Source organism: Rhinatrema bivittatum, chromosome 2 (genome assembly GCF_901001135.1).
Source record: "Rhinatrema bivittatum chromosome 2, aRhiBiv1.1, whole genome shotgun sequence".
Lineage (NCBI taxonomy): Eukaryota > Metazoa > Chordata > Amphibia > Gymnophiona > Rhinatrematidae > Rhinatrema > Rhinatrema bivittatum.
The window spans coordinates 403536517-403562104 of record NC_042616.1 but is presented as its reverse complement, the minus strand read 5'-3'; the positions used below and the strand labels follow the sequence as shown (position 1 = coordinate 403562104).

Below are 25588 nucleotides of genomic sequence, written 5' to 3'. Positions count from 1 at the left end.
CCACTCATTCCCTCAGGGTCCGTGAGTCCTACCGTTGCAGCAACCTCAAGCACTAGCCAACCCAGGGAGCTGACAAAGGGAATCAAAGCTCAGGTCCTCCGCAGACCAGCCCACCTAATAATCCAAAATGTAATCTACTCTCTCTCTCGTCGAGTTGCCACTTGAAACAGGTGTCCTCATCATCTACGCATTAACATGCACGTTCTCTGGCTGATTTGGCAATGTATGAAAAATTATGAAAAAAAACAAAAAGAAAACTGAACATCCTAGCTTGGCCCTCTAAAAGACAAAGAAAGGGCAAGCACAAAGTAGAAGATTACATTTATCCTAAATACAAGAATTTTCTAAGAATTTTGTGGATAAAAATCACTAGGAGAGGGGAACAAGCCAGCTGAACGCAATGCCTTTCTATTGGGCTTATACATTTCTGACAAGCTTTCAAGAATCATATTGCCTTCATCAGATCAGTGCAAAGCCAGTTCACAATAGCTTTGTTGAGCCTTGCGTTTGTTATTTAAACTACCGGAGCTCTCACCAGACTCCCTTATCCCAATAAAAGTGGGCTCATGCGCTCCTCGGAGGTCAAAACTGCTCATCTCCAGCACAGGGATCACGTCCCTCAATAGCACAGGTGATCCGGCCCTGTCTCGCTCTGTAGTTACTCACCTCCATCCACTGGCCAAAAAAGCATCAAACTCGGCTGCCATCTTGCAGGACAGCGCCACGTGGCTGTGCTCTGCCGAGCAGTTGGTGACCACCATGTGAGGACCTGAAAATGAAACGGTAAACATGGAACACTGCTGTCAGTCCAAGCGGGTCTCGGAGATTTCAAATGCTACAGCGAGAGATGAATTCCTCTAATCCTGGGGCCCTCCCATTCTGCACGCTTGGTTTATCTGACTGGGAATTTGCCTCCAAGTGGGAGGGAAGAACCAGTGGCTCAGAATTTGTTATACATGCCGCGCTGCATCACAGTGTTATTGGGGCAAGGTTAAAAAACCACGTTCCTTACCTTTGGCTTGTGCACTAGTGGGTATGCAAACAAACCCCGCCCCCCCCGACACTGTTACAGCAGGGACCTGAAACTGCGCCAGCCAATCGGAAAGCAGAACCCCCCAAACCTTTCTGCGATGTTGATTTAAGAAGCACGTACCCAGTCTCTTCCTCAAGCTGCAGTCCTCGCCGTCCGTGAAGATGTATGTCTGAGAAGGGAAAGGAAACGGGCATTAGGCCAACCTTTCCGATGAGACTGTGAAGTGTGCAGCACCATAAGAGATTGGCATGGGTCCCATGGGGGATGTCAGTGATTCCTTCCTTCCCCTCTGTCTATCCACAGGGAACAACCTTGCGCTTTTTGAATAAAATCCTTGAGAATTCTCCCCTCCCCCTCCCCCCTCCCCCCCCACACACGCATTTCCCCACCTGGATATCTGCAGATGGCAGTTCTGCTAGTACTGGGTACTGCTGCCAATGTTTAATCATTTGCTGTATCTTCGTTGCTTCCATGGCTATTTCATGGATAATTAATCTCATTAATCCTGCCACTCTGGTAAAGGAACCCTGACGTGAGAGCATCAATGGAACAATAGGTCTCGTCTTTCAAAACCCATGCAAACAAAGGAAGAACAAACACATACACACACAGAAAAGAGCCATCCTGAAGAGGATGGGCCAACACAAGGAGAAGGTCCTACACAGGCCCTGTTAGGCTTTAGCACGCCAAATAAGTGCCAACCATGTGCACTGTGACAGCACACACACTCAGCTGGCGATGCACCTTCTGCAGCAGCTTCTTTGTCTCTCACTCTCTTTCTACCCCATTTCTGGACCGTGGAGGGTGGGGGTGATCACAGCCTCACTATCAAGCCGATACAGTACAGTGCGCTCCGACGGCGTGCACAGTTAACCTGCCCTTGGATGCGCGTTTTCCCTTACCCCTTATTCAGTAAGGGGCGGAAAACGCGCGTCCAACCCACGGCACCTAATAGCGCCCTCAACATGCAAATGCATGTTGATGGCCCTATTAGGTATGCACGCGCGATACAGAAAGTAAAATGTGCAGCCAAGCCCAAGGCAAGCTGCGGCAGTCTGCATAAATTGGAACTGATGTGCATATGGCAATATGGTTAATCTGTATTTTGCTTTATATGCACATCAGTTCCAATTTATGCAGACTGCCGCAGAATTTGAGAAAAACTGCCACTGAACATTTTTTCGACTCTTGCTGCAGAATATGCCTTGGAGCTGCCACAGGGAACTGGGGGCACTGGGGTATAAGAACCACCACCACCACTAACAGAAAGGGAGCTAGCAGCTGGAAGAAGGTGAGGAGAGGTTATCTGTGGGGGCAGGGGGGGATCAGGGAGAAGAGGAGGCGTTGTGTATGTGTGAGTGTATGTGCGTGTGTAGGAGGGGGTTGAAGAGGAGGAGGCTGATATCTATAGGAGATGTAAATGGAGGGAGGGAGGAAGAGAGAAGGGACTGTTGGTGGCTGTCGGGGGGGGGGGGGAGAAGAGGAGGCCAGTGGTTGCCTTGAAAAGGAGAGGAGGTGGCTGACAGTTGTTGGGTGGAAGGGAAGAAAGAAAGGGAGGAGGGAGCAGTGGCTGGATTGGGGAGGTGCAGAGAGAGAGGAGGCCAGCAGTTGGTCAGGCTGCCGCGGGAAATTTTGTATTTCCCGCGATTCGGACCTTTTAAATTCGGGGGACCTGAATTTCGGATTACTGCGCACTAACATTTTAACATTAGCACGCACTAACCCGAAAACTGAATTTTCCTGAAATTTCGGGAAAATTTAGTTCAGTTTTCGGGTTCCCCGAACCAGGATAAATTAGGCAATTTCGTTGAAATTGCCTAATTCGTCCTAAACGATTCCACATCCCTAGTGTGTATGTATGAGGGTGTGTGTGTGTGAGTGAGAGAGAGAGAGATGGTAAGTGTATAGAAGAGTGAGTGTGTGTCTGTGCCTGTGAGTGCATATGTGTGAGAGACTGCCTGTTTTCGGGGGACTGGTGAGAGAGAGGAAGCTTGTGTGTGTGAGACAGGAATCATGTGTGAGAGATACAGAGGAAGCATATATGTGTGAGAGAGAGAGACGGAGAAACATATGTGTCTGTCTCTTTCACACACACACTCAAGCTCCCTCTGTTTCTCACCAAGTGTGTACGTGTGTGAGAGACAGATGGAGCATATTTTCTTTGTCTCTGTGTGTACCCTCAGTTCACGACAATCTCAGGGTAACAGGTATGGAGAGTCGGAGATTTTTAAAATCCTTATCAGTTTTAAATACTGGGGGTTATTTGATGTTTGCTGTTTTGAAATATTTTATCACTATTTGGGAATTTTTTTTAAATTTGTGCAGGAGCTTCTAATTATTGAATATTCCTATTTTTTAGTATGGTTTTGCTATTCTGATTGATTTATATTTCTTGATTGTATTGTTTTGAGGAATAGTGATTTTCTGCTTTTCCATTGTTGCACTGCATACAGAATCTGGCTTGTGGTTTCCAGTTCAGTTTTTGTCTGCATGTGCGTGTGTGTGTGTTAGCGTGTGAGAGAGACACAGAGGAATCATGTGTGTATGAGAGAGAAAGATGGAGAAAGCATGTCTGTGTGTGAGAGAGACACAGAGGAAGTGTGGGTGTGAGAGAGACACAGAGAAAGAGTGTGTGTGTGTGTGTGTGTGTGCATGCGTGCCCAGTCTACAATAATCTTAGGATGACAGATATGGAAAGCGGGATATTTTTAAAATCCTTATTAGTTTTAATAATTAGGTGTTATTTGATGACATGTCTGCTGTTTTTTAATATTTTATCGACGTTTAGGAAATTTTAAAATTAAATATTATGGGGGAGAGGGGTTGCCAAAGAAGTATCCGCTTTAGATGCCAAATACTCTAGGTACGTCTCTGTTACTGTGGATCTCTCATGGGAGTTGGCACTGCCTCACACAGCACCCGTGACAGCAGAAGCTTCAGAGTAGCACTAGCCAATGTCAGAGTAGTTACAGCATCAACTGAGAACCAGGTCAGATCTCACTTCCCCTACCATCACGCCTTGTGACCTCTGTCACCCACTGCCTCAGGTCAGCTCTTTGGGGCATGGGATTATTGGACCTGAATTACTAATAATGCTGTAAGCTTCCTTCAGCGGGCTACAAAATAAAAAAAGTAAATCACAAAAGAGGGATCAGGTAGCCAGGGTGTAAGTGGGAGAAAGGAGTTTCTCTGCCACAATTATATGGCTGAGGGGAAATCATGCAGCAATTCCTTTAATGGTAAAAATCACAGGAAACATGCAACCTTGGTGATAAGAGGACAAAACATACTGGGAGAAAGGCCGGTAGTGACACGCTTAGGGAGGATAAGCTTGCAGAGCCATATGGGAGAAGAGGCCCACACCCACCGGAGAAGGGAGAGGGGGCTAAAGATTCAAAGGGGAAGGCAACCAGCAAGTAAAACAGAAAGGGATCTAGGCAGCAGACACACAAGTCCTTCTTTATTTGACTGCACGCAGCTTTGACATGCTTTGTTAACTCAAACACTCAGTCCCACAAAAGAAAGCTTAAGAAGAGGCAAGAGAGGGACGTTACCGGTTGGCATTTTGAAGTTTCAGAAAAAAAAACCAAAACAAAAAGGGCACTTTTCAGAGAAAAGAAACAGTGGTTACATGAACAGAACATCTGTTGGGTTGCCAAGTTGCTAATGTGGTGTGCCTCTCCCTGCCCCTCCCCTTCGCTTGTTCTGCCTCTCCACCCCCACCACTCTCCCTGCCCTGTCCTGTCATTTTCGGCATTAGGGCTGGGAGTTTACAATGGCTGGGGACAGAGGGACACTTTGCCTCACACAAAAGCTCAGCCCAAGCAGAAAACAAGCTTAGAGCAGCAATGGGAGCAACAAAGAGCTTAAAAAAAACACACACACACAGAACATGAGCCTTAAACAATCCACCAGCCGCCAGCAGCTGCTTAACACCTCGCAGGGGATGCAGGGCAGGGCTTCAGGCCGGCAGGCTGGTGTGAGCCCTCACCACGGGAGAGGGGGGCAAAGGGCACAAGCCATGCACAAGGGAAGTTAAGGCAAAGGGCCATTAGCATTAGAAACGCACGGCACTAATGCTCGCCAGCTAAGTCAATGCCAAGTTACAGATTTTAAAGCTGCCTGTTCCTGGGACCCTCCTCAATTTTTCATGCCTGGCATTGGTGGTTGGTGCCGCTCTCTAACCTGACTGGCCAGGCAGTTCCCGAGGACTGGGTAGAGAGCCACAGGGAAAGATCAGGTGCAAGATCATCTCTGAATAATTAGTTTTGTGGGTCTAATGAAAAGCATCACAGACTACAGAGAATTGACTTGAACTGCACAGAGACACTATTCCACCATGCGATATGGTTTCCAGCTCCATTCTCGCTCAAGAGCAATACTTTAAAACAAATATATTTTGAGTTTCATCTTCTCTAGTATGGTTTGATTTAATTGCATTGACCCTGGACAGCACACAGAATAAACATTGTGCATCGTCGTCTAATATCCCTCTGATAATTAAAAGCCACTTCATAAAATGACCTTCAGAAGTGGCTTTCAGTTAAGGTTCGTCAACAAGCTCGGTGCCCTAAAGGGACAGGATGAGCCCCTTTTGGTGTTGCCCCAGAGCATCCATGGACTTGTAGTTCTAATTTTTCTGTGAAAGTCAGGATTACAAATCCATAGATGCAATGGGCTAAAACCGAGACTTGCCTTGGCCTGCTCGGTTCATCCTGTCACAAACCCAGATGCCAACTCTGTCTGGATATCTACTTGGGCATCACCTTTACAGGACCTAGCATTGGCGACAACATCCCAGCTTGCTCCCTCCCCCCCCCATCATCTGCCAATAATGCTCCTCTGCTGTCTACATGGGACAAACAGGTCAGTCCCTAAGAAAAAGAAAAAAAAAAACGCACACAAATCTGACATCAGAAATGGCAAAAACCTGAAACCAGCAGAACATTTCAACATTCCAGGATACTCTATTTATTAATCTTCCAGGTTGCTTACTTCTAACACAGAAACTTCAAAGGCACACTCCAGTGTGAAACGGCTGAATTACAGCCACTGACACCAACACCCTAGGCCTGAACAGGGTCAATAGCTTCCTGGCCCCACTACAGGTGTGAATTGACTTAACTGTGCTCAGATTATCATGTCAATTGGTTTCTCTCACCCACTTCAGGTGTTGATTAGCTAAAGTATGCTAAAGTTATCTCATCCTTTTCATACTCTCCTCTGAACTCCTTAATATACTTTGTATTGTCCGTCCCCGTCCCCCCCCACTTTCACCCCATCGTCATGTATACACACCACCTCCTTCACTACATTTCAGGCATCTGATGAAATGGGACTCTGGCTCTCGAAAGTTATTTTTGCTGCTAAATAAGATGTGCCATGCTGGATCCCTCCATGGTCCACTGAGCCCAGCATCCTCTCTCCTACAGTGGCCAATTCATGCCACTCATACACAACGGATCCCATAAAATAGATCGGCTCCTCGTTGCTCACTCCCAGGGATATAAGGGATGGCTTTCTCAAGATTTCCTGGCTGATAGTGGTTTATGGGCCTTTCCTCCAGGAACTTGTCCAAACCTTTTTTAAACCCCCGCTATGCCAGAAGCTTTGACCACGTCCTCTGGCTACAGATTCCACAGCTTGCCTGAGCTTTGAGTGAAACAATATACTTTCTCCAATTTGTTTTAAATATGCTACAAGTTAGGTTTCTTGGAGTGTCTCCTAGCCTCGGGTCTATTTGAAAGGGTAACTAACCATCCTTTATTTACCTGTTCCTCCACCCCCCAACTCATGATTTTATAAACTTCTATCATGTCCCCATCTCTTCTCCAAGCTGAGCAGCCCTAACAGGTGTAGCCTCCCTTTGTAGCGGAACCGTTCCATTCCCTTTTGCTGTTTTGGTCGCCCTTTTCTGTACCTTTTCCACTATTTTTGAGTTAGGGTGACAAGGTGTGGTCGCATCGCAGACCAATACACAGGCATTATGATATCGTCTGTTTTATTTTCCATTCCTTTGCTAATAATACTTAACATTCTTGTAGAAAGATCCCCAGACACGGCGCACCCTTTTTTGAGTCCTGTAGCAGTACCAAAGGATCTGGGTGGGGGAGACCCGGTGAGTTATTTTTCCAAACAAGGCAAACCTGTTAACTGTTTTGTGTATGCAGCAATAACAAATGTCCACTGGATGGCGCTTTTAAATGGTGAGCAATAGCTGTTTGGAATGATTTTTTTTTGGTGGGGAAAACGGTTTCTGTCCCCTTAAATATGCAATTGGGTGGCTAAGATTTGGTGGGTTGGTTCTTGCCCTTTGCAGGGTGGGGAGTGTGAAAGGAACCACTACGTGCCTAGTTGGTTGGAGTTGCCCACCTGCAGACTGGCTGGGCCTGGGGACCTTCTCATTACGCCATGGGCTCTTTCCCTCAAGGAAAGAGGCCTGAGGCCGTGGAGTGGGCTAGTCCTTCTCCCGAGGAATCAGCCAGAAGGTGGGAGCAAGAAGAAGTCATTCCTCCCTCTGAAGGAGTGGGCCAGGAGCACAGCAGTCAGGGTACTTACGAGAGGAGGAGTACCTCAGGGCGTCTCTTGAGTGCAGTAGTCCCGGGAAACCTGCGCTTGGAGGAAGGTGGTGGAAAGTTAGGCGGAAGGCTGAAGACCAGAGAAGTGTGAACAGATCCTGTGAAATGGGAGCTGCATTTGGCCCGTCTTGGATGTGGATTTTGATATGAGCACGTTAGGGCGAGAACCCTGTTCCTTAAACAGGGTTGGGGCTGAGGTACAACTTAAGCGGAAGCTGAGAGTTCAGATTTGACCCTCTGAGTTGGCTGAGGTAAAAAAAGTGGTCATATGGGAAAAGATAGAGATGGAGGAATGTAAAGCTTATGTTACCGAGTGGTGTATTGTTTTTATAGGAGCCCATGAATTTCTGATGTATCCATAATTTTTACCTGCTTCACAGCCATGTAAATAGTATGCTGGCTGGTTCATCCACAAATAAAGTTTTTCGTTTGAATTTGAAACCATGTGTCTGCTACACTTTATTTAGCCAGCACTACTTTGAACAGAAACTGTAACATCAGGACTTGCTAGGGACATAAAGTTCCTGGATGTAATGAATGACTGCTTCATGGAGCAATTGGCTCAGGAACCAACAAGAGAGGGAGCTAAAGGAGTTTTAAATAAAAATAAATAAATTTTAGATTTAATTCTTAGTGGAACTCAGGATTTGGTGAAAGAGGCCACATTGGTGGGGCCACTTGGCAATAGTGATCATAACACGATCAAATTTAAACTAATAACTGGAAGGGGGACAATAAGTAAATCTACAGCCCTAACACTAAACTTTCAAAAGGGAAACTTTGATAAAATGAGGAAAATAGAAAAAACCTGAAAGGTGCAGCTGCAAAGGTTAAAAATGTTCAACAGGCTTGGACATTGTTTAAAAATACAATCCTAGATGTGCAGTCCATATGTATTCCACGCATTAAGAAAGGTGGAAGGAAGGCAAAACGATTACCTTCATGGTTAAAAGGTGAGGTGAAAGAGGCTATTTTAGCCAAAAAAAATCCTTCAAAAATTGGAAGGAGGATCCATCTGAAGAAAATAGGATAAAACATAAGCATTGTCAAGTTAAGTGTAAAACATTGATAAGACAGGCGAAGAGAGAATTTGAAATTAAGTTGGCCATAGAGGCAAAAACTTATAATAAAAACTTTCTTAAATATATCCGAAGCAAGAAACCTGTGAGGGAGTCAGTTGGACCATTAGATGACCGAGGGGTTAAAGGAGCTCTTAGGGAAGATAAGGCCATTGCAGAAAGACTAAATTAATTCTTTGCTTCCGTGTTTAATAATGAGGATGTTGAGGAGATACCAGTTCCGGAGATGGTTTTCAGGGGTGATGAGTCAGACGAACTGAACGAAATCACTGTGAACCTGGAAGATGTAGTAGGCCAGATCAACAAACTAAAGAGTAGCAAATCACCTGGACCGGATGGTATGCATCCTAGGATACTGAAGGAACTCAAAAATGAGATTTCTGATCTATTAGTTAAAATTTTTTACCTATCATTAAAATCATCCTTTGTACCTGAAGACTGGAGGGTGGCCAATGTAACCCCAATATTTAAAAAAGGCTCCAGGGGCGATCCGGGTAACTATAGACCAGTGAGCCTGACTTCAGTGCCAGGAAAAATAGTGGAAACTATTCTCAAGATCAAAATCGTAGAGCATATAGAAAGACACGGTTTAATGGAACACAGTCAACATGGATTTACCCAAGGGAAGTCTTGCCTAACAAATCTGCTTCATTTTTTTGAAGGGGTTAATAAACATGTGGATAAAGATGAACCGGTAGATATAGTGTATTTAGATTTTCAGAAGGCATTTGACAAAGTCCCTCATGAGAGGCTTCTAAGAAAACTAAAAAGTCATGGGATAGGAGGCGATGTCCTTTCGTGGATTACAAACTGGTTAAAAGACAGGAAACAGAGTGTAGGATTAAATGGTCAATTTTCTCAATGGAAAAGGGTAAACAGTGGAGTGGCTCAGGGATTTGTACTTGGACCGGTGCTTTTCAATATATATTTAAATGATCGGGAAAGGAATACGTTGAGTGAGGTTATCAAATTTGCGGATGATACAAAATTATTCAGAGTAGTTAAATCACAAGCGGATTGTGATGTATTACAGGAAGACCAAATGGCAGATGAAATTTAATGTGGACAAGTGCAAGGTGTTGCATATAGGCAAAAATAACCCTTTTTCACTCAACGCACAATAAAGCTCTGGAATTTGTTGCCAGAGGATGTGGTTAGTGCAGTTAGTGTAGCTGGGTTCAAAAAAGGTTTGGATAAGTTCTTGGAGGAGAAGTCCATTAACTGCTATTAATCAAATGTACTTAGGGGCAGATTTTAAATACTTGCGCGAGCGCGTACTTTTGTTCACGCAGCAGGCGCGAACAAAAGTACGCTGGATTTTATAAGATACGCGCGTATCTTATAAAATCCGGGGTCGGCGCGCGCAAGGGGGTGCACATTTGTGCAACTTGCGCACGCCGAGCCCAGCGCGCGCTGCCTGTTCTCTCCGAGGCTGCTCCGATTTCGGAGCGGCCTCGGAGGGAACTTTCCTTCGCCCTCCCCCCACCTTCCCCTACCTAACCCACCCCCCCGGCCCTATCTAAACCCCCCCTTACCCCGCTCCGTGGTTTGGTCCCGGGGGCTGTTCCGGAAGCCGCGGCCATGCCCCCGGAACGCCCCCGGGCTGAAACCACGCCCACGTCGCCACCCCCGAAACGCCGCGCCCCGCCCCTAAACACCACGTCATCCCGCCACGCCCCGACAGGAAGCCCCGGGACTTATATGCGTCCCAGGAGCCTATGCAAAATAGGCGCGCCGGCACGCAGGGGTTTTAAAATCCGCCCCTTAGGGAATAGCCACTGCTATTAAGTGCATCAGTAGCAAGGGATCTTCTTGGTGTTTGGGTAAATTGCCAGGTTCTTGTGGCCTGGTTTGGCCTCTGTTGGAAACAAGATGCTGGGCTTGATGGACCCTTGGTCTGACCCAGCATGGCAGTTTCTTATATTCTTATGTTCTTTTCTGCAATAATTTCTAGGTTTCTATGCGTTTCAATTCTAATATCAAGTACAACTTGAAAAAAGTAAAAACACAATGACAAGGATTAACATCTCAAAAACGATAAAAAACTAAATAATGAAAAAGAATTGTCATTGGCCAAAGAAAACCACAATATTAAGACAGAACCAAGCAAAAACATAGAACAAAGGCTATAGATAGGAAAAGAAAGAATAAAAGAAAATCTGCATATCAGAACACTTCCACCATATAAGAAGTGAAGGGAGTATTATGGGACCTCAATACAGAGAAAGGAAAAGAAATAATAAGAACATGCTCACCCAGCTTCTTACTATCCAAAAAGGTCCTCAACTGAAAGGGCTCAAAAAACATATACATAATACCAGAACATATACCAAAATGTAATCAAAAAACCATGCCTAAAGCCAGCTACTCCTGGCACAAGGCTAGAAATTTCTCTTCCCTGTGTTTCAGGACACAAATGGGAATATACTTGTATCTTTGCACCCAGAGCCTGATGATTATGAAAATGCAGTCTCAAAATATGTTCTTGATCTTGGTGGAAAACAAAGGTTACAAAAAGAGTGGCTCTGTTCACTTCATCCTCCTTTTGATTTTTCAAGAAAATTAGTCAAATTCAAACTTTCGGTTTTCAGCCAATATTAACCCTTTCTGCCTGGATCTCGCTAATTTCACCTTTACAGGTGGTAAAAAGAAACATTTTACTCAGAGGTGGAAAGCCACTTTCAGAATTTTTTTAAAAATTTCTTTCAAGTATCTTATAAAAAGTTCAGAAGGAGATAAAAGAAGGGGGTTTAGAAAAACTCAGAATTCTGAGATTCAAGTCTAGCATTATTTTTCAGCTTCTCAACTCTCCAACGCATTATATTTTTATTTTGTATCCAAATTGTTTGGACAGCAGAAAGATGAGCTGTAGATTGTTCCAACTTAGAAACCCTCACAACCGGATAAGAAATATTGTTATCTTCGGATTCATGAAGCATAGCAATAAAATGCTTAATATGATCATCCCCCAGTGCGTTCCAAATAGTTCCAGTGTAATAACATTCGGTTTTACTAAGGAGGTCCTCAAGGACTGACTGCCAATTGCCGATTCAGTCTTGGATGGGGACTCAACCTTTACCCCGTCTGTAGATTCAGTCGCCATGGATGCCCCTAGGTGGCCAAGGGCACATAACACAGCCACTGCCTCTGGCCTCCTTGCCCTAGAATACATTTGAAACAGGGGTTCCAACTCCTAGCCATTGGGACCCCTGTGGTGGGGAACAATGGTGGGTGGCCACGATCTCAAGGGGCAGGGCAGGTAGGGAGATAAGGTAATCAGCAGCCCAGGTCTGATTGGGCAAGCGGGTTTAGGGGTGGGTTAGACAGTGAAGGCAATAAAGAGTCTTAAGTCCAGAGGTGGTGCAGGCAGGGGAGCGACAGAAGTTCCCTCACTCCCACTCCCAAAATCCAAGTTCAGAGGGAATATGACATTCAATAGTCCAGGGGTCTAGGGGTACAGTGATAAAGGGCAGCAGCTCTCCGGCCAAAAAGGAAGACGAAAATGGGGGCACTGAGGTGCCACTAGATAGGGAGCACCTGGGCTGGTGATGGGTATTAGTGTTAGTGCATTGCAAACCGCCCCCAAGTAAGCAAGCAATATTAAACAAGAAGAGATAATAAAATAATAAATGGTAGGGGCCATGCAGCACAGCTGTCCCATTCTGAACATCTTGCACAATACAGCCTGATGAGGGGCAGTGAGGTAGATATAAATAATAAAGAAAAAATGATGATAAAGGGAAATATTAATAACAAAAGAAAAATCTCCTCGGCAGTGAGCACTGCATTAGTGTAGGGTTAAGGTTTTTGGTTAGGTTTTTATTTATTTATAGTTTATTGAAAGCTGTGGTCTTTATGTTCCATCATTTTTGGTTGATTCCAAGATTAAAGTTAACATGTTAAGTTATGTTTGGAAGAATACAGTTTGGTTTTGAAGAACCGGTGTTTACCGAGGGGGTGGGAGGGAGTGCTTGGAGTGGGGAGGACAAGTGGTGCAGCGTACCTGTGTTAAGCCTCATTTGCTACACCAACAACCTCTGCGCCAACCAGGGTTGAACCCTCCAAACCTCCGGAGCTTCCCTCTTCTCTCTGTGGCAGCCATTTCGGGAGAGATGCGTCTGTGCATCCCCAGCTCCCCTCTCAAACTCACTACCCAAGTGACAGACAGACCACTCCTGCATTCGGTGCACCCTGCGTCACATTAGAAGCAGTGGTGCACTTCATCCATTGGGACTAAGTGAGGCCAGGCAGCCGGAATCTCTGAATAAACCAGCATTGGAAGCTTCCTATGGCCTAACCACTGAATGTTACACAATGGGCTTTCATGGACATGTACATTCCTTCCTTTGGATTTTTAATCTTGCACAAAAAATCCAGTATTTTCAAGTACCAAAACATTTGCCAGAACTCATAATATACTAAATGCTTAGTCATTTAAGCTGGTAACACTTACATTTAGGGTTGTGTAAAGGAGTGTATGTCAGACCTCCTTCACAGTTCAGGACCAAGCATTTAGCCTGGTCTACCTTAAGCAGCCCACAAGGGAATCCTGGATTGCAGGGCATTTCCCCTGAGGGGAGGGATAAAAAGCCAGGGCCCAGAAGGAAGAAAAGGCCCCAGAGAGAAGGAAACAGCAGTTATGCTAAAACTGTCTACATTTGATTTGTGTTGTGATTTTTGCTTGTTAAGATTGCTGAGGTAAACATGTCTGTAAATAATAAAAGTGTTACGGTTCTGCCTGCTGCGCAGCTTCCCCCTCTATCAGGGATCCTCAGCAAGCTTTACTTCCAGCTGCTCAAGTTCCCTTCTTAGTGATCACCTGAAACCTCAGCCCTAGCCCTACTTAACCCAGCCTGTCCAGTCCCTCAGACCTCTTTATTGAGTCATCTGGCATGTCTTGCCTTGTTATTCTACCCTGCCTTGTGGCCTACCAAGGACTTCTGCCTTGCCTTGTGGACTACCTGGGCCTTCTGCCTTGCCTTATGGTCTATCAGCCTCCTACCTTGCTCTGTAGCCTACCTTGGCTCTCTGCCTTGCTCTATAGCCTTCCAGGCTTCCTTGCCCTGCTCTGTAGCCTTGTAGGCTCTCCTGCATTGCTTAGTGGCCTACTGGACCTACCTGTCCTGCCTTGTAGCCTTTGAGCCTACTATGGTTCCTAGCCCTGTCTCGTGCCCTATTCAGCTTTCTTGTTTACTGTTGTCCAGTCCCATCCTTGTCTTGTTCGGTTGTTGTCCTGCTCAGCCCAGTTCAGTACCTTGTCTGTTTCCCAGGCCTTGCCATTGTCCTTGGTTCAGCCCTGCTTGTATCTAGCCCCCGACTGTCCTCTGTACCAGCCTTACTGACAGTACCTGGGCCCAGCTTCCTGATTCCATCCCCCAGCCTGTACACAGCTCCCAGTCCATGCCTGCTCCAGCCATGACGTTCTGCAGGAGACAAATCCAAACACGACAAACCTTCACATGGATTTAGTGTTCGCTTCTGATTTACGGACCTCTGGTACAAACATCTTCCTCTGTAGACAGACATCATTGAGCTGTCTTGTACATCCTGTGAGCTGAATCTTAGACACTTAGGGGTAGATTTTAAAAGTAGCGAGCGCGGCGTACATGTGCGTGCGCTACCCGGCGTGTGCACGTGTACGTCCGATTTTATAACTTGCCTCTGGGCAGGTGCAAGTTGCGCGCGCCGGACGACTGCCAGTGCACGATCCTCAGTCCAGCGGCAAATGGCTGCTGTGCCAGGATCGCTGCCCCCGCCCCTTTTTGCAAGCCCCAGGACTTACGCGCATCCCAAGGCTTTACGCACGTCGCCGGGTCTTTTTAAAATAGGCCCGGCGCGCGGAAGGCCGGTTATGCGCGTAACCTTTTTAAAATCCGTCCCAGAATATTTTTAGCTTCCCCTCGTGCACGAGTGTCATGTCAGTTTCTCCATGCCTCCAAATTCACTGACAGCAGTTAGGGGTGGGGGTGACAATAACTAGTGAAGGGCTGGCAACTGGTTTCATATCAGAAGAGTCCAGTCCTGGCTTTCTTCCAGTGTACACACGGACCTCTCATTGTGTTTGCTAAGAAAATAAAACCAACAGTCATGCATTATTTATTTAGAAAATGTATATACCGCATAACCTGTCTAACAATAAAAGCGCTTTACATTGGGAGGAAAGCCAGGACTGGATTAAGCCATTCTTTATGGAAGGCAGGCGGGTAATCCGTAACGGAGCACGAGTGGTTTTTGGCTTGCTGGAGGTCAGAGCAGATTAGACCCCAGCTGCTATTCTTCTGTAGAAGACCAGCTCCAGTCCTGCCCTGCAGTCCTGATTCACTTCTGCGGGGGGGGGGGGGGGGGGGGGGGGGGGCTCCCTGACTCCAGCCTGCCAGACCCTGACAAAACGTCTGTAGCATAGCACGCCCTAGAGAAGAAAAGGAGCTGCCGCATCCCTTCTGTTACCGCAGCCACAAGTCTAACAGGCATTCGTTAAGCGCACCAGGCCAAACAGCTTTCTACTTGGTCGTTGAGCTCTTACAGCCACTGGCATGGAAAAAAGGAAGAGGGGAGACAACGGGGCAGCCAGGATCCAAGAATCAGAAGCTTCTCAGCTCTCACTCCGGCTCTCCCAACCATTCAGTCACTTGGGGCCTGATTCTAAAAGCTTCCCCCCACCTCCCTCAGAAACAGAATGAGAAAAAAGCCTCAATAAATTTGGCCTTTGTCTCCCGGTGCTTCAGTCTATATAGCCAGAAGTTAAATCAAATATCAAAGCTTGTTCACCTTAGGCATAAATATGATTTACATGAAAAGGGAGGTTAATATTTCCCTCCAGAGACAATAAATATTGATGTTCAGTAGCACAGAGGTCGATATACATATCACTACATACAGCACTGTGTAATGATTCCATTAAACATGCTCTCCAAGAACAGACCTTCCAAAGAACCGCCTTTGCAGTTTCAGCAAACCAGTCGGAAAGCAGAAGCGTCTACGACTTGTTTCCTGGATCCCTGCCGAAGCATCATGTCAGAGGCTACTGGCTCGTCAAGAATTACAACCAACCCTACAGGAGTTCATTAAAAAAAAACAAAAAACCAACCCACAAGTGTAAGACCGCACAGGCTGCAATTTAAGAATGTAATTTGCATACTACAATCCCATTGATTAAAGTGCATCAGGATTTCAGGGAGGGGCCGATCTCTAAGAGGGCCCTCGGCAAATCAGGAGCCAGAAATGCTTTGCCTGGCTCCTGCATCATGCCTTGTGTACGTTATGAAGTCTGGACTCAAGCAGCTGAGGCATCATAATGTCCATACAGCGAGCAGGATCTTGAGTGCCTTAGGGTGGGGGAGGGGGACACCATTTTCCTAGATCTCGTTTGGTTGTAAAGGGATTGTGATGCCTGGCTCCATTTATTGGCCTCAACAGCCATTCACACTTCAGCTGTCATTCAGCCACAAGCCACGCCACACCGTGCAACTTCACGACAGCATCCGAATCACAAAAACTGTAGCAGTGTTTGTGTAAGAAAATACAGACAGATATTTAAATAAATCACAGTGCAATGTCTTACTGCAATTATAAAACAGGTGAATAGAAAAAGAAACCACGAACACATCCCAAACTAATACTATGCAACACTAACTGCCTCCCTCTGAAATGATGCAATCGCACTTACTAGAACTGGATAATATGTGCTAGAGATGTGAATCGTGTCCTCGATCGTCTTAACGATCGATTTCGGCTGGGAGGGGGAGGGAATCGTATTGTTGCCGTTTGGGTGTGTAAACTATCGTGAAAAATCGTTAAAATCGTGAGCCGGCACACTAAACCCCCCTAAAACCCACCCCGACCCTTTAAATTAAATCCCCCACCCTCCCGAACCCCCCCCCCCAAATGCTTTAAATTACCTGGGGATCCGGCGGTGGTCCAGAACGGCGGCGGTCCGGAACGGCCCCCTCAATAGAATCGTGTTGTCTTCAGCCGGCGCCATTTTTCAAAATGGCCGCCGCAAAATGGCGGCGGCCATAGACAAAAACGATTCGACGGAGGAGGTCGTTCCGGACCCCCGCTGGACTTTTGGCAAGTCTTGTGGGGGTCAGGAGGCCCCCCCAAGCTGGCCAAAAGTTTCCTGGGAGTCCAGCGGGGTTCCGGGAGCGATTTCTTGCCGCGAATCGTTTTCGTACGGAAAATGGCGCCGGCAGGAGATCGAGTGCAGGAGGTCGTTCAGCGGCGGTCCGGAACCCCCGCTGAACGACCTCCTGCAGTCGATCTCCTGCCGGCGCCATTTTCCGTACGAAAACGATTTGCGGCAAGAAATCGCTCCCGGAACCCCGCTGGACTCCCAGGAAACTTTTGGCCAGCTTGGGGGGGCCTCCTGACCCCCACAAGACTTGCCAAAAGTCCAGCGGGGGTCCGGAACGACCTCCTCCGTTGAATCGTTTTTGTCTATGGCCGCCGCCATTTTGCGGCGGCCTTTTTGAAAAATGGCGCCGGCTGAAGACAACACGATTCTATTGAGGGGGCCGTTCCGGACCGCCGCCGTTCTGGACCACCGCCGGATCCCCAGGTAATTTAAAGCATTGGGGGGGGGGGGTTCGGGGGGGGGGGGGATTTAATTTAAAGGGTCGGGGGTGGGTTTTAGGGGTTTTTAGTGTGCCGATTTTCCTGCCCTCCCCCTTCCCCCGATTTACGATTTTTTAACGATAAATCGGGGGAATTGGTATTGTATCGTGGCCCTAACGATTTTTTGACGATTTAAAATATATCGGACGATATTTTAAATCGTCAAAAAACGATTCACATCCCTAATATGTGCTATAAACTCAGCACTGTATCATATTATGCAATTGTAGCCAGAATTCTTGCTTTCTGATTGGCAGCCAACAGTTCCATCCAACATGTGATCAGGTATTTTTAAATAATTGTACAATTGACTGAAAATCCTCCGGGCTTTAAACTGTCAATGAGATATCGGCACTTCTACGTTTTTGCCTCAAGCAAGACAATACTCTCATGGTGTTTTGCTGTCCAGCAACAGCGTGCACATGGTTAAGAACTTAAGATCATAAGAAACTGCCATGCTGGGTCAGACCAAGGGTCCATCAAGCCCAGCATCCTGTTTCCAACAGAGGCCAAGAACCTGGCAATTACCCAACCACCAACAAGATCCCATGCCACTGATGCAATTAATTCATCAACCTACACCAATACAAGGGACCACTTGTGCTCTGGTGTTACTTATGTCCGGTGGCTATGTTAAAGGACAGCCCATTTGGTGGGTGCCCTTGTCTTTCGCCCCATCTATTATTCTTTATCTCAATTTATTGTAAATCCTTTTTTTTAATTTTCTGCAACGTCAGTCATTTTCATGAAAAACCCCAATTGCCCGTTTTCCGATGCAATTAATAGCAGTGGCTATTCCCTAAGTAAATTTAATTAATAGCCGTTAATGGACTTCTCCTCCAAGAACTTATCCAAACCTTTTTTGAACCCAGCTACACCAACTGCACTAACCACATCCTCTGGCAACAAATTCCAGAGCTTTATTGTGCGTTGAGTGAAAAAAAATTTTCTCCGATTAGTCTTCTTGACACCCAGGTCCACTTTGACACTGTGAAATTGCTTACTCCCCTACCCAGACTCAAACACACAGATTCCTCTGCTTTTGTGTAGGGAAACTTCCCACCACCCTGTGAAGTGAAACAGTCCATTGTTATCCCAGTTTGATGCAGTGGAACAGTCCAGAGCTGCTCACCTTAGGCATATGAATGGCACTCCCCACGCCTCCAGCTTCATATTGTGAGATACAGCAGAATTTAACCACTTTGACTATGTTCAGGAAAAGATGACCCATCACAAGCTCTTGGTGGTACAGTGTGGGACTGAGCATTACTTATTCATACTGGTTACGTCAAAATCTGTGGCTGATGCCCTGCCTGAGGCCACACTGAGCACAGAATAAAAGGGCATACAGCTTTCACTCACTGCAAGTCTAAGTTAAAAGCCTGGGTTTTGTCTTTTAAAATGGCTTATAAATGTACCTGAACTTTCCGTACTATGGAGTATCATACATCCTGATCATGCACTGTATTACCCTCCCCCCCCCACGTAAACAGAACACACAGAGTCAAGGGAGGTCCTACCTGGTGGTGCCATCTCTCTGTTACCACCCTGAGGAGACTGTATATGACTGATACAGAGAAAGAGCTTCAGAAGCTGGGGGAATTAGCCTAGATGTCTTAAAAAAAAACTGGAAGATGTTAGAGCAATACAGAGGAAGGGACTTGGCAAACTGTGTCTGGTTTTCCCATAATCTGTCCCTTTATTCAGTTTCAGAAAACTTTATTGCCATAACAGTGTATAGGTATTGCCAAAGTAATACATGAGGTAGTTAAAATAAAAGGGAGAAAAAAAAATATATATATACACAAACACACAAAGCAGCCATTCGTCAAGCAAAAAAAACAAAAAACCCAACAACAAAAATGACCATCTCCAAGCAACAGAACTATTCAGAAACCATCCAAGGTAATCTTTTTGAACTAGTACAAAAACTCTCCAAACCTGATCCCCTTACACCTCTTCCCACCATGGAGGATCACACAGCTGAAAACTTTGCCCAACTTTTCATGGAAAAAAATCCAAACCATCACAAGAATACAATCACCCCCTCCTCCTACCCTGGCACATGTAATCCTTCTCCCTCCACACTATATCCCTTTGACTTCAGGACAGTCTCCCCTCCAGATGTGAAGAAGATCCCCCTGAGAATCAGTCAGTCCATGAACCCATTGGACTCTATCCCCCCTCAGATTGATCTGTAACCTGAAGTAAGACCTAACCTCCTGGCTAATCAACATACAGGCCAATGCATTCCCATGCACTCAGGCTACTGCACAGGTTAACCCGCTGCTGGTAGCGTGTTTAGGACACGCGCCCATAACCCCTTATGCAATAGGGGGATTAGCGTGTCCAACCCGCGCGTCCAAGCCATGTTGACGAGGCTATTAGCTACTACCGCTTATGTAAAAAATAACCGTGGGCCTGATGTGCACATTTTAGCTCTCAAAAAGTAACACCAGCCCCGGAGCTAGCATTGAGTCTTGAGGAGTCCCCAAAATACTGCTTTTCTGTGGTTCCTCCTACTTAATATTGTGGCTATATTAAGTCGGAGAAACCACAAAAAGCAGTAATGTGAAAAAATAACAAAAAAAAAAGTCATGCCAGCGGTCAGGATAGGCAAACAGACACTCAATTTACTAGCGTCCATTTCCCTAAACGGTACACAGCCACTTCTCCTGGGCACCTGACGCCATGGACGCGCTAGGGACACACAATCTTTCCCTAGTGCTTCCTTTTTAGTGCCACAGCTCGTTTGCTTATTGCATCGAGCACCCAGGAGAGGTGACTGCGCGTGCGTTAAAAATACGTGTATCCAGCTTGGATGCATGCTTTTAGCACGTCAGTATTGCATAGGCCTGATAGCCAGCTTTTGGGGTGTGCGACCTGTGCAACTGCACAGGGCATGTTGATTAAAGGGGTGCCACTGCAGGGTGATAAGTGCCCCCCCCCCCAGTTTTATACATCGGATCGGGCAGTAGTAAAACAAACACCTGCCTGATCCGGTGCAGCCGTCAGCCACTCAATCCCGGCCTCCATGCACCTCCCCACCACCCTCAGCACACAGCCGGTAGCTGGAATCGTGTTTAAGCGAACGTCACCTCCTGCTGCCGCGGGGCCGCTCTTGCAATAGGAGCTGTGAGATCGGCCCAGAGGCAGCATGAGAGGATGTTGATTAAATGTGACTCCTGCTGCCATTTATGGCCCACACCAGCACCGTGGGTAAGGGAGGCTGGCATTGCCCCCACCCCTCAAAAAAAGGTTAAAGGACGTACAACTCCTGGCCACCAGCAAAGCCCATCCCTCTGGCAGCTGAAGAAGAGGTTAATTAGAGAGGGGAAGTCCCGAGACAGGGCATGCCTGTGTATGTGTGTGTGGAGAGAGAGCTTACATGTATGTGATAGAGCCTCTGCATGCGTGTGTGTTGGAGGGAGAGAGTGCATGTGTATGTGAGAAAGAGGGAGCATGTAAATGAGAATGAACATGTGTAAATGTGTGTGTGTGTGAGAATAAAGTTTGTGCAGGTCTCCACCTCCAATCCTTGACAATCTCGGGATGACTGGAAATCAAAAGATCCCAAGTATAGAGAGCAGAAGATTTTTTAAATTCCTATTAGTTTTAATTCTTGGGTGTTATTTGATGTTTCTGCTACTTTGAAATATTTTATTGGTATTTTGGGAAATTTATAACATGTTTTTAATCATTGGATATTCTATTCTGATTTTCTGAAATATTTATTCTTTTAGTATGGTTTTACTATTATGATTCATATTTCTTGATTTTATTGTTTGATGTTTTATGAGGAATGGACATGTTGCACTGCCCTACAGTGTCCAGCTTGTTGTGATTTCCATTTCAGTCTTTGTCTGCACATTTCTATTTATGCTTTATGGTCTCTTTGTTCTGTATTTGTCTCCAAAGTTAACTGACACCTGTGGCTATATTTTATGTAAGCTCTGAGGTGCTTCATCTGAATAAGATCTTTAAATCCATTTTCTAAAATTGTTGATGCAATGCTGTCAGATGATTTTAATAATAAACTGGCCAGGGCTTTCTTTATTGCACTTAGAAGTTTTTCTTGTGACGTCAAATTTCCACATAGTTAATGTCAGGCCAAGGTATGCACATTCTAGGAGTATACTCTACTTCCTGGCTATTTAGACAAAATTTGAAGTTTGTGTTGGAGATATTTTAGCTCGGTTCTGCTGGTGATGTGTGATCCAGGAACATATGATTGACAGAAAATGAAAAAAATGCCTTTTTATTCTGTAGATGCAGCATTTCTGTATCTAGAGAATGTGTATTTTTATATTTCTAAGGCCAGCACTAGAATGGTTGGGGGTAATAAGGAGTGCTGAGGTCAAGGAAAGCGAGAAAGTGTGCCCACTCCTGCTAATCCATGTCAGTCTGGTGGGGGTACACTATTCTCCCCCTCCCCCATCTGTCTACCTTACCCTTTGCCTCTGAGGAACAGGGATAAGTTGTGGGGGAGGGGGTGCCATCAACGATTTTCACCCAGGGCACTATTTGCCCTAGAGCTGGATCTGTGTGCACTTGTGTTTTTGTTGGGGGGGAGGGGCAGCACTAATTTAATTTTTTGCACACTGTGCCAGTTAACCTAGAACGGGCCCTGCTAACCAATATAATAAATGCCATCCTAGCCCAAAGTTCCCTACCTTGCTCACTTAAAAAGGCAATCATTAAACCTACCCTGAAGAAACCTGGATCTGACCCATAAAATAGAAAACTTATCACCCAGTCTCCAGCCTTCCCTTCTTGTCCAAGGTTACAGAAAAAGTGATTTACCTTCAACTCCAGGACTTCTTAGAAGAATGCAATGTCCTACACCCTATACCAGTGGTTCTCAACCTTTCTAATGCCGTGACCCCGTAATACAGTTCCTCATGTTGCGGTGACCCCTCGCCCCGCCCTCGCCCTGCGAGGGCGGGGCTTTGGTCATATGGGGCGGGGTTATGGATGGGGTTGGATTTTAGTGCATACTTATTTATTATGACATTTATAAACAGAACCACCATTCCTCATAAAACAATAAAATTAAGAAACATAAAGCATCAGTTATAATAGTAAAACCATACTAATAAAAGAATATTTTAAAATTACTGATAAATAGAATTTCTATTAATTAAAATCATATACATTTTTATAATTTCCCAAACACCAATAAAATATTTCAAAACAGCACATATATCAAATAACACACAATAATTAAAACTAATAAGGATTTTAAAAAGCCCCTGCTGTCCATACATGGGAGCTCTTGATTTCCAGTCACCCTGATATTGTCGAGGATTAGGAGGTTATCCTCTCTCTCTCACACATACTCTCACATGTCCATTCTCTCTCACACATACACTGTCACATACTTACACATTCATGCTCTTATACCCACCATAACCTCTCACTCTCACAGACACTGATACACTCTCAGGGTGTAAGACACTCTGCCCCCCCCCCCCCCCCCCCCCGCTCACACACACTCTTACTCCCCTGGATTTTCTCATACACACTCATGCTCTCACTCTTACTGGCTCCCTCACAACCTCAGAGCCTCTCAGATAAAACTCTATGCAGCAGAAATAATGCTGAATGTTGAGAATTGTGTTATGCAGACTAATCTGGAAAATGCACTAATTTCTACATGAGTCATAATGAACCAGTCCTCAGCTGCAGGCTTCAATTGATTATCCTGGCTCCCTTTAATTTAATGTTTGCCAAATACAGTTCATGTGTAACAGCAATCCTAATTCTCCACCAGATCAAGCTGATTTCACATCCCACTTCATACTTTGTCACCTCCAGCTGAGTCAAACAATTAATCTAATTACTGCCACTGCTGCCACGTGGCTATTGGGGAGGCACTGATTGCTGCTATTGGCACTGAAGCCCATTCTGCTGCCTCCTCTGTGCAGGCCCCCTGGGTTTCCACTTCCTCCATGTTGATCTCGTACATTGTGAGATCCGCCATAGAGAAAGTGCTACTCTTGCACATTCCCAAAGATTACATGTGCCAATCAGTAAAAAGTAATTTATTTTTTTTTACATCTGCTTCCCTTTATTTTTTTGCCATTTCCTTTTATATTGCCTTTTTTTCTGTTTCTTTTCTCTCCACCTGTCTTCTTCCCTCAAACACACAGTCAGGTTCTCATTCTCACATGCATTTCTCTCTCAAACACACATACACACACAGGATCTCACTGTCACATGCTCTTTCTGTCATGCAATCATTCATACACACAGTCTCTCACTGGCACAGGCTGTCTGAGTCTCACACACTCTCAATTCACTCTCACACACAATCTCTCAACTCATCTCATACTCGCACACACCTCTCTCTCACCTCTGGGCCTCTTCTTTATGGGTTACCACAGGATGGGCTCTGCAGCGGCCCTAGTCTTCCCGGCCCCGCTGCTCCTCTTCTGCACGCGGCTGACGCGCCTCCTCCTTCCTGCCCGTGCGGCTCCGGCAACATTTGTCTTCTGGGGCAGGGCGGGCAGGAAGTAAGTAGGAGGAGCACCGCGACGCGCTCCCTTTTGGGGTTGGAGGAGGCAGGTCTCCAGCTTCGCCCCGCCTCCCCGCAGCAGCCGCGGCCCGGCAAAAAACCCCAACGGCCCGGTACTGGTCTGCGGACCGGGCCGTTGGGGTCGGTCCGCAGATCAGTTTTGGTTGAACGACCAAAACACAGGCGACCCCTGTGTTTTGATTGTTCGACCCCCGCCGGGGTCACGACCCACAGGTTGAGAACCGCTGCCCTATACCATTATCAATCAGACTTCAGAAAAGGCCATGATACAGAATCTGCCTTGTTGGTCATCAACAACAGTATCCATCTACATGCGAATCAAGGCGATGACTCCCTCCTGTCCTACTAGAAAAATCATGAGAGGTCTAGAACGGGTAGATGTGAATCGGTTATTTACTCTTTCAGATAATAGAAGTTAGCATGTGGCACATTTAAAACTAATCGGAGAAAGTTCTTTTTTACTCAACGTACAATTAAACTCTGGAATTTGTTGCCAGAGGATGTGGTTAGTGCAGTTAGTATAGCTGTGTTTAAAAAAGGATTGGATAAGTTCTTGGAGAAGTCCATTACCTGCTATTAATTAAGTTGACTTAGAAAATAGCCACTGCTATTACTAGCAATGGTTACATGGAATAGACTTAGTGTTTGGGTACTTGCCAGGTTCTTATGGCCTGGATTGGCCACTGTTAGAAACAGGATGCTGGGCTTGATGGACCCTTGGTCTGACCCAGTATGGCATGTTATGTTCTTATGTTCTTAGATCTTTCTGCTGCCTTCAACACTGTTAATCACCAACTCCTGATCCGATGCTTAAGTGACATTGGCATGGAAGGCACAACCCTTAAATGGTTTGAATCATTCCTAACAGAACTCAATTGGTTGCAAGGGCCAACAAAACATCCTAACCCAGACATATCACCCCTCGGTTCTCTCCCCAATCCTTTTTAACATTTACATCCAGCCTAGCTGTGAAGCTTATTCAGTCTTTCAACATTGAATGCCACCTATTTGCTGAAGACATCCGACTATGCTTCAAAATGACGCCCAACACAGGCGTAGGTACAAGGGGGGGGGGGGCTCTGCAGGATTTATCCCCCCCCCCCAGTTTTTGCCAACGACGGAAGAAGTCTCATTGGAGGCAGTGGGAGCGTGCATTATTCCCTTTCTGCTGCTCATCCCTGCGGTGATGCCGTGATCCCCTCACTCACCCTTCTTGTGCCTGAAGAATCAAAGGAGTGTGGCCTCCTCCCGGCTGCTGGCGCATGAATGACATCATCAGATGCCAACAGCTGAAGAGGAAGAAGCAGCCCACGCCGCAAGGCAGTGATCCTCTGAATGCTTGAAGCATGGAGGGTGAGTGAGGAGGTCGCGGCAGCGCCGACGGATAGGAAATAATGTACTGGCCAACCGCGTTGAGTGAGGGGATTGTGGGTGAGAAGGTATGGGAAGGGGGAACAAGACTGCTGGGCACTGGGCAACAATTTCGGGGAAGAAGGGGGGAGGTCTGGGAGGGGGCAAGGGTGGGGAAAGGTGTCTGCTGAGCAAGGCCGCTGGGGAGGGAGGGGTCTGGGAGGGGAGAGAGGGCTGACAGCAAGACTGCTGGGGAATGTGGGATCTGGGAGGGGGAAGGGAAAGAGGGCTGGGGAGCAAGACTTGAGAAATGGGATATCTGGAAGGGGAGAGGGGAGTTGGAGGGGTCTGAGAGGGGAAATGGGACTTGGGACCAAGACTGATGATGAGCTGGGGG

General features: G+C 46.2%; 1 protein-coding gene across 1 annotated transcript in view; it reads right to left on the bottom strand.

Moving 5' to 3' along the window:
• Nucleotides 1-25588, bottom strand: part of MFNG (MFNG O-fucosylpeptide 3-beta-N-acetylglucosaminyltransferase) — a 61316-nt gene that overhangs the window by 27533 nt on the left and 8195 nt on the right. The window contains exons 2-3 of the mRNA XM_029590055.1: nucleotides 1154-1202; nucleotides 667-769 (exon numbers count right to left, since the gene is read on the bottom strand). Coding sequence (XP_029445915.1) covers nucleotides 667-769; nucleotides 1154-1202 — 152 coding nt within the window. The remainder of the gene's footprint in view (nucleotides 1-666; nucleotides 770-1153; nucleotides 1203-25588) is intronic.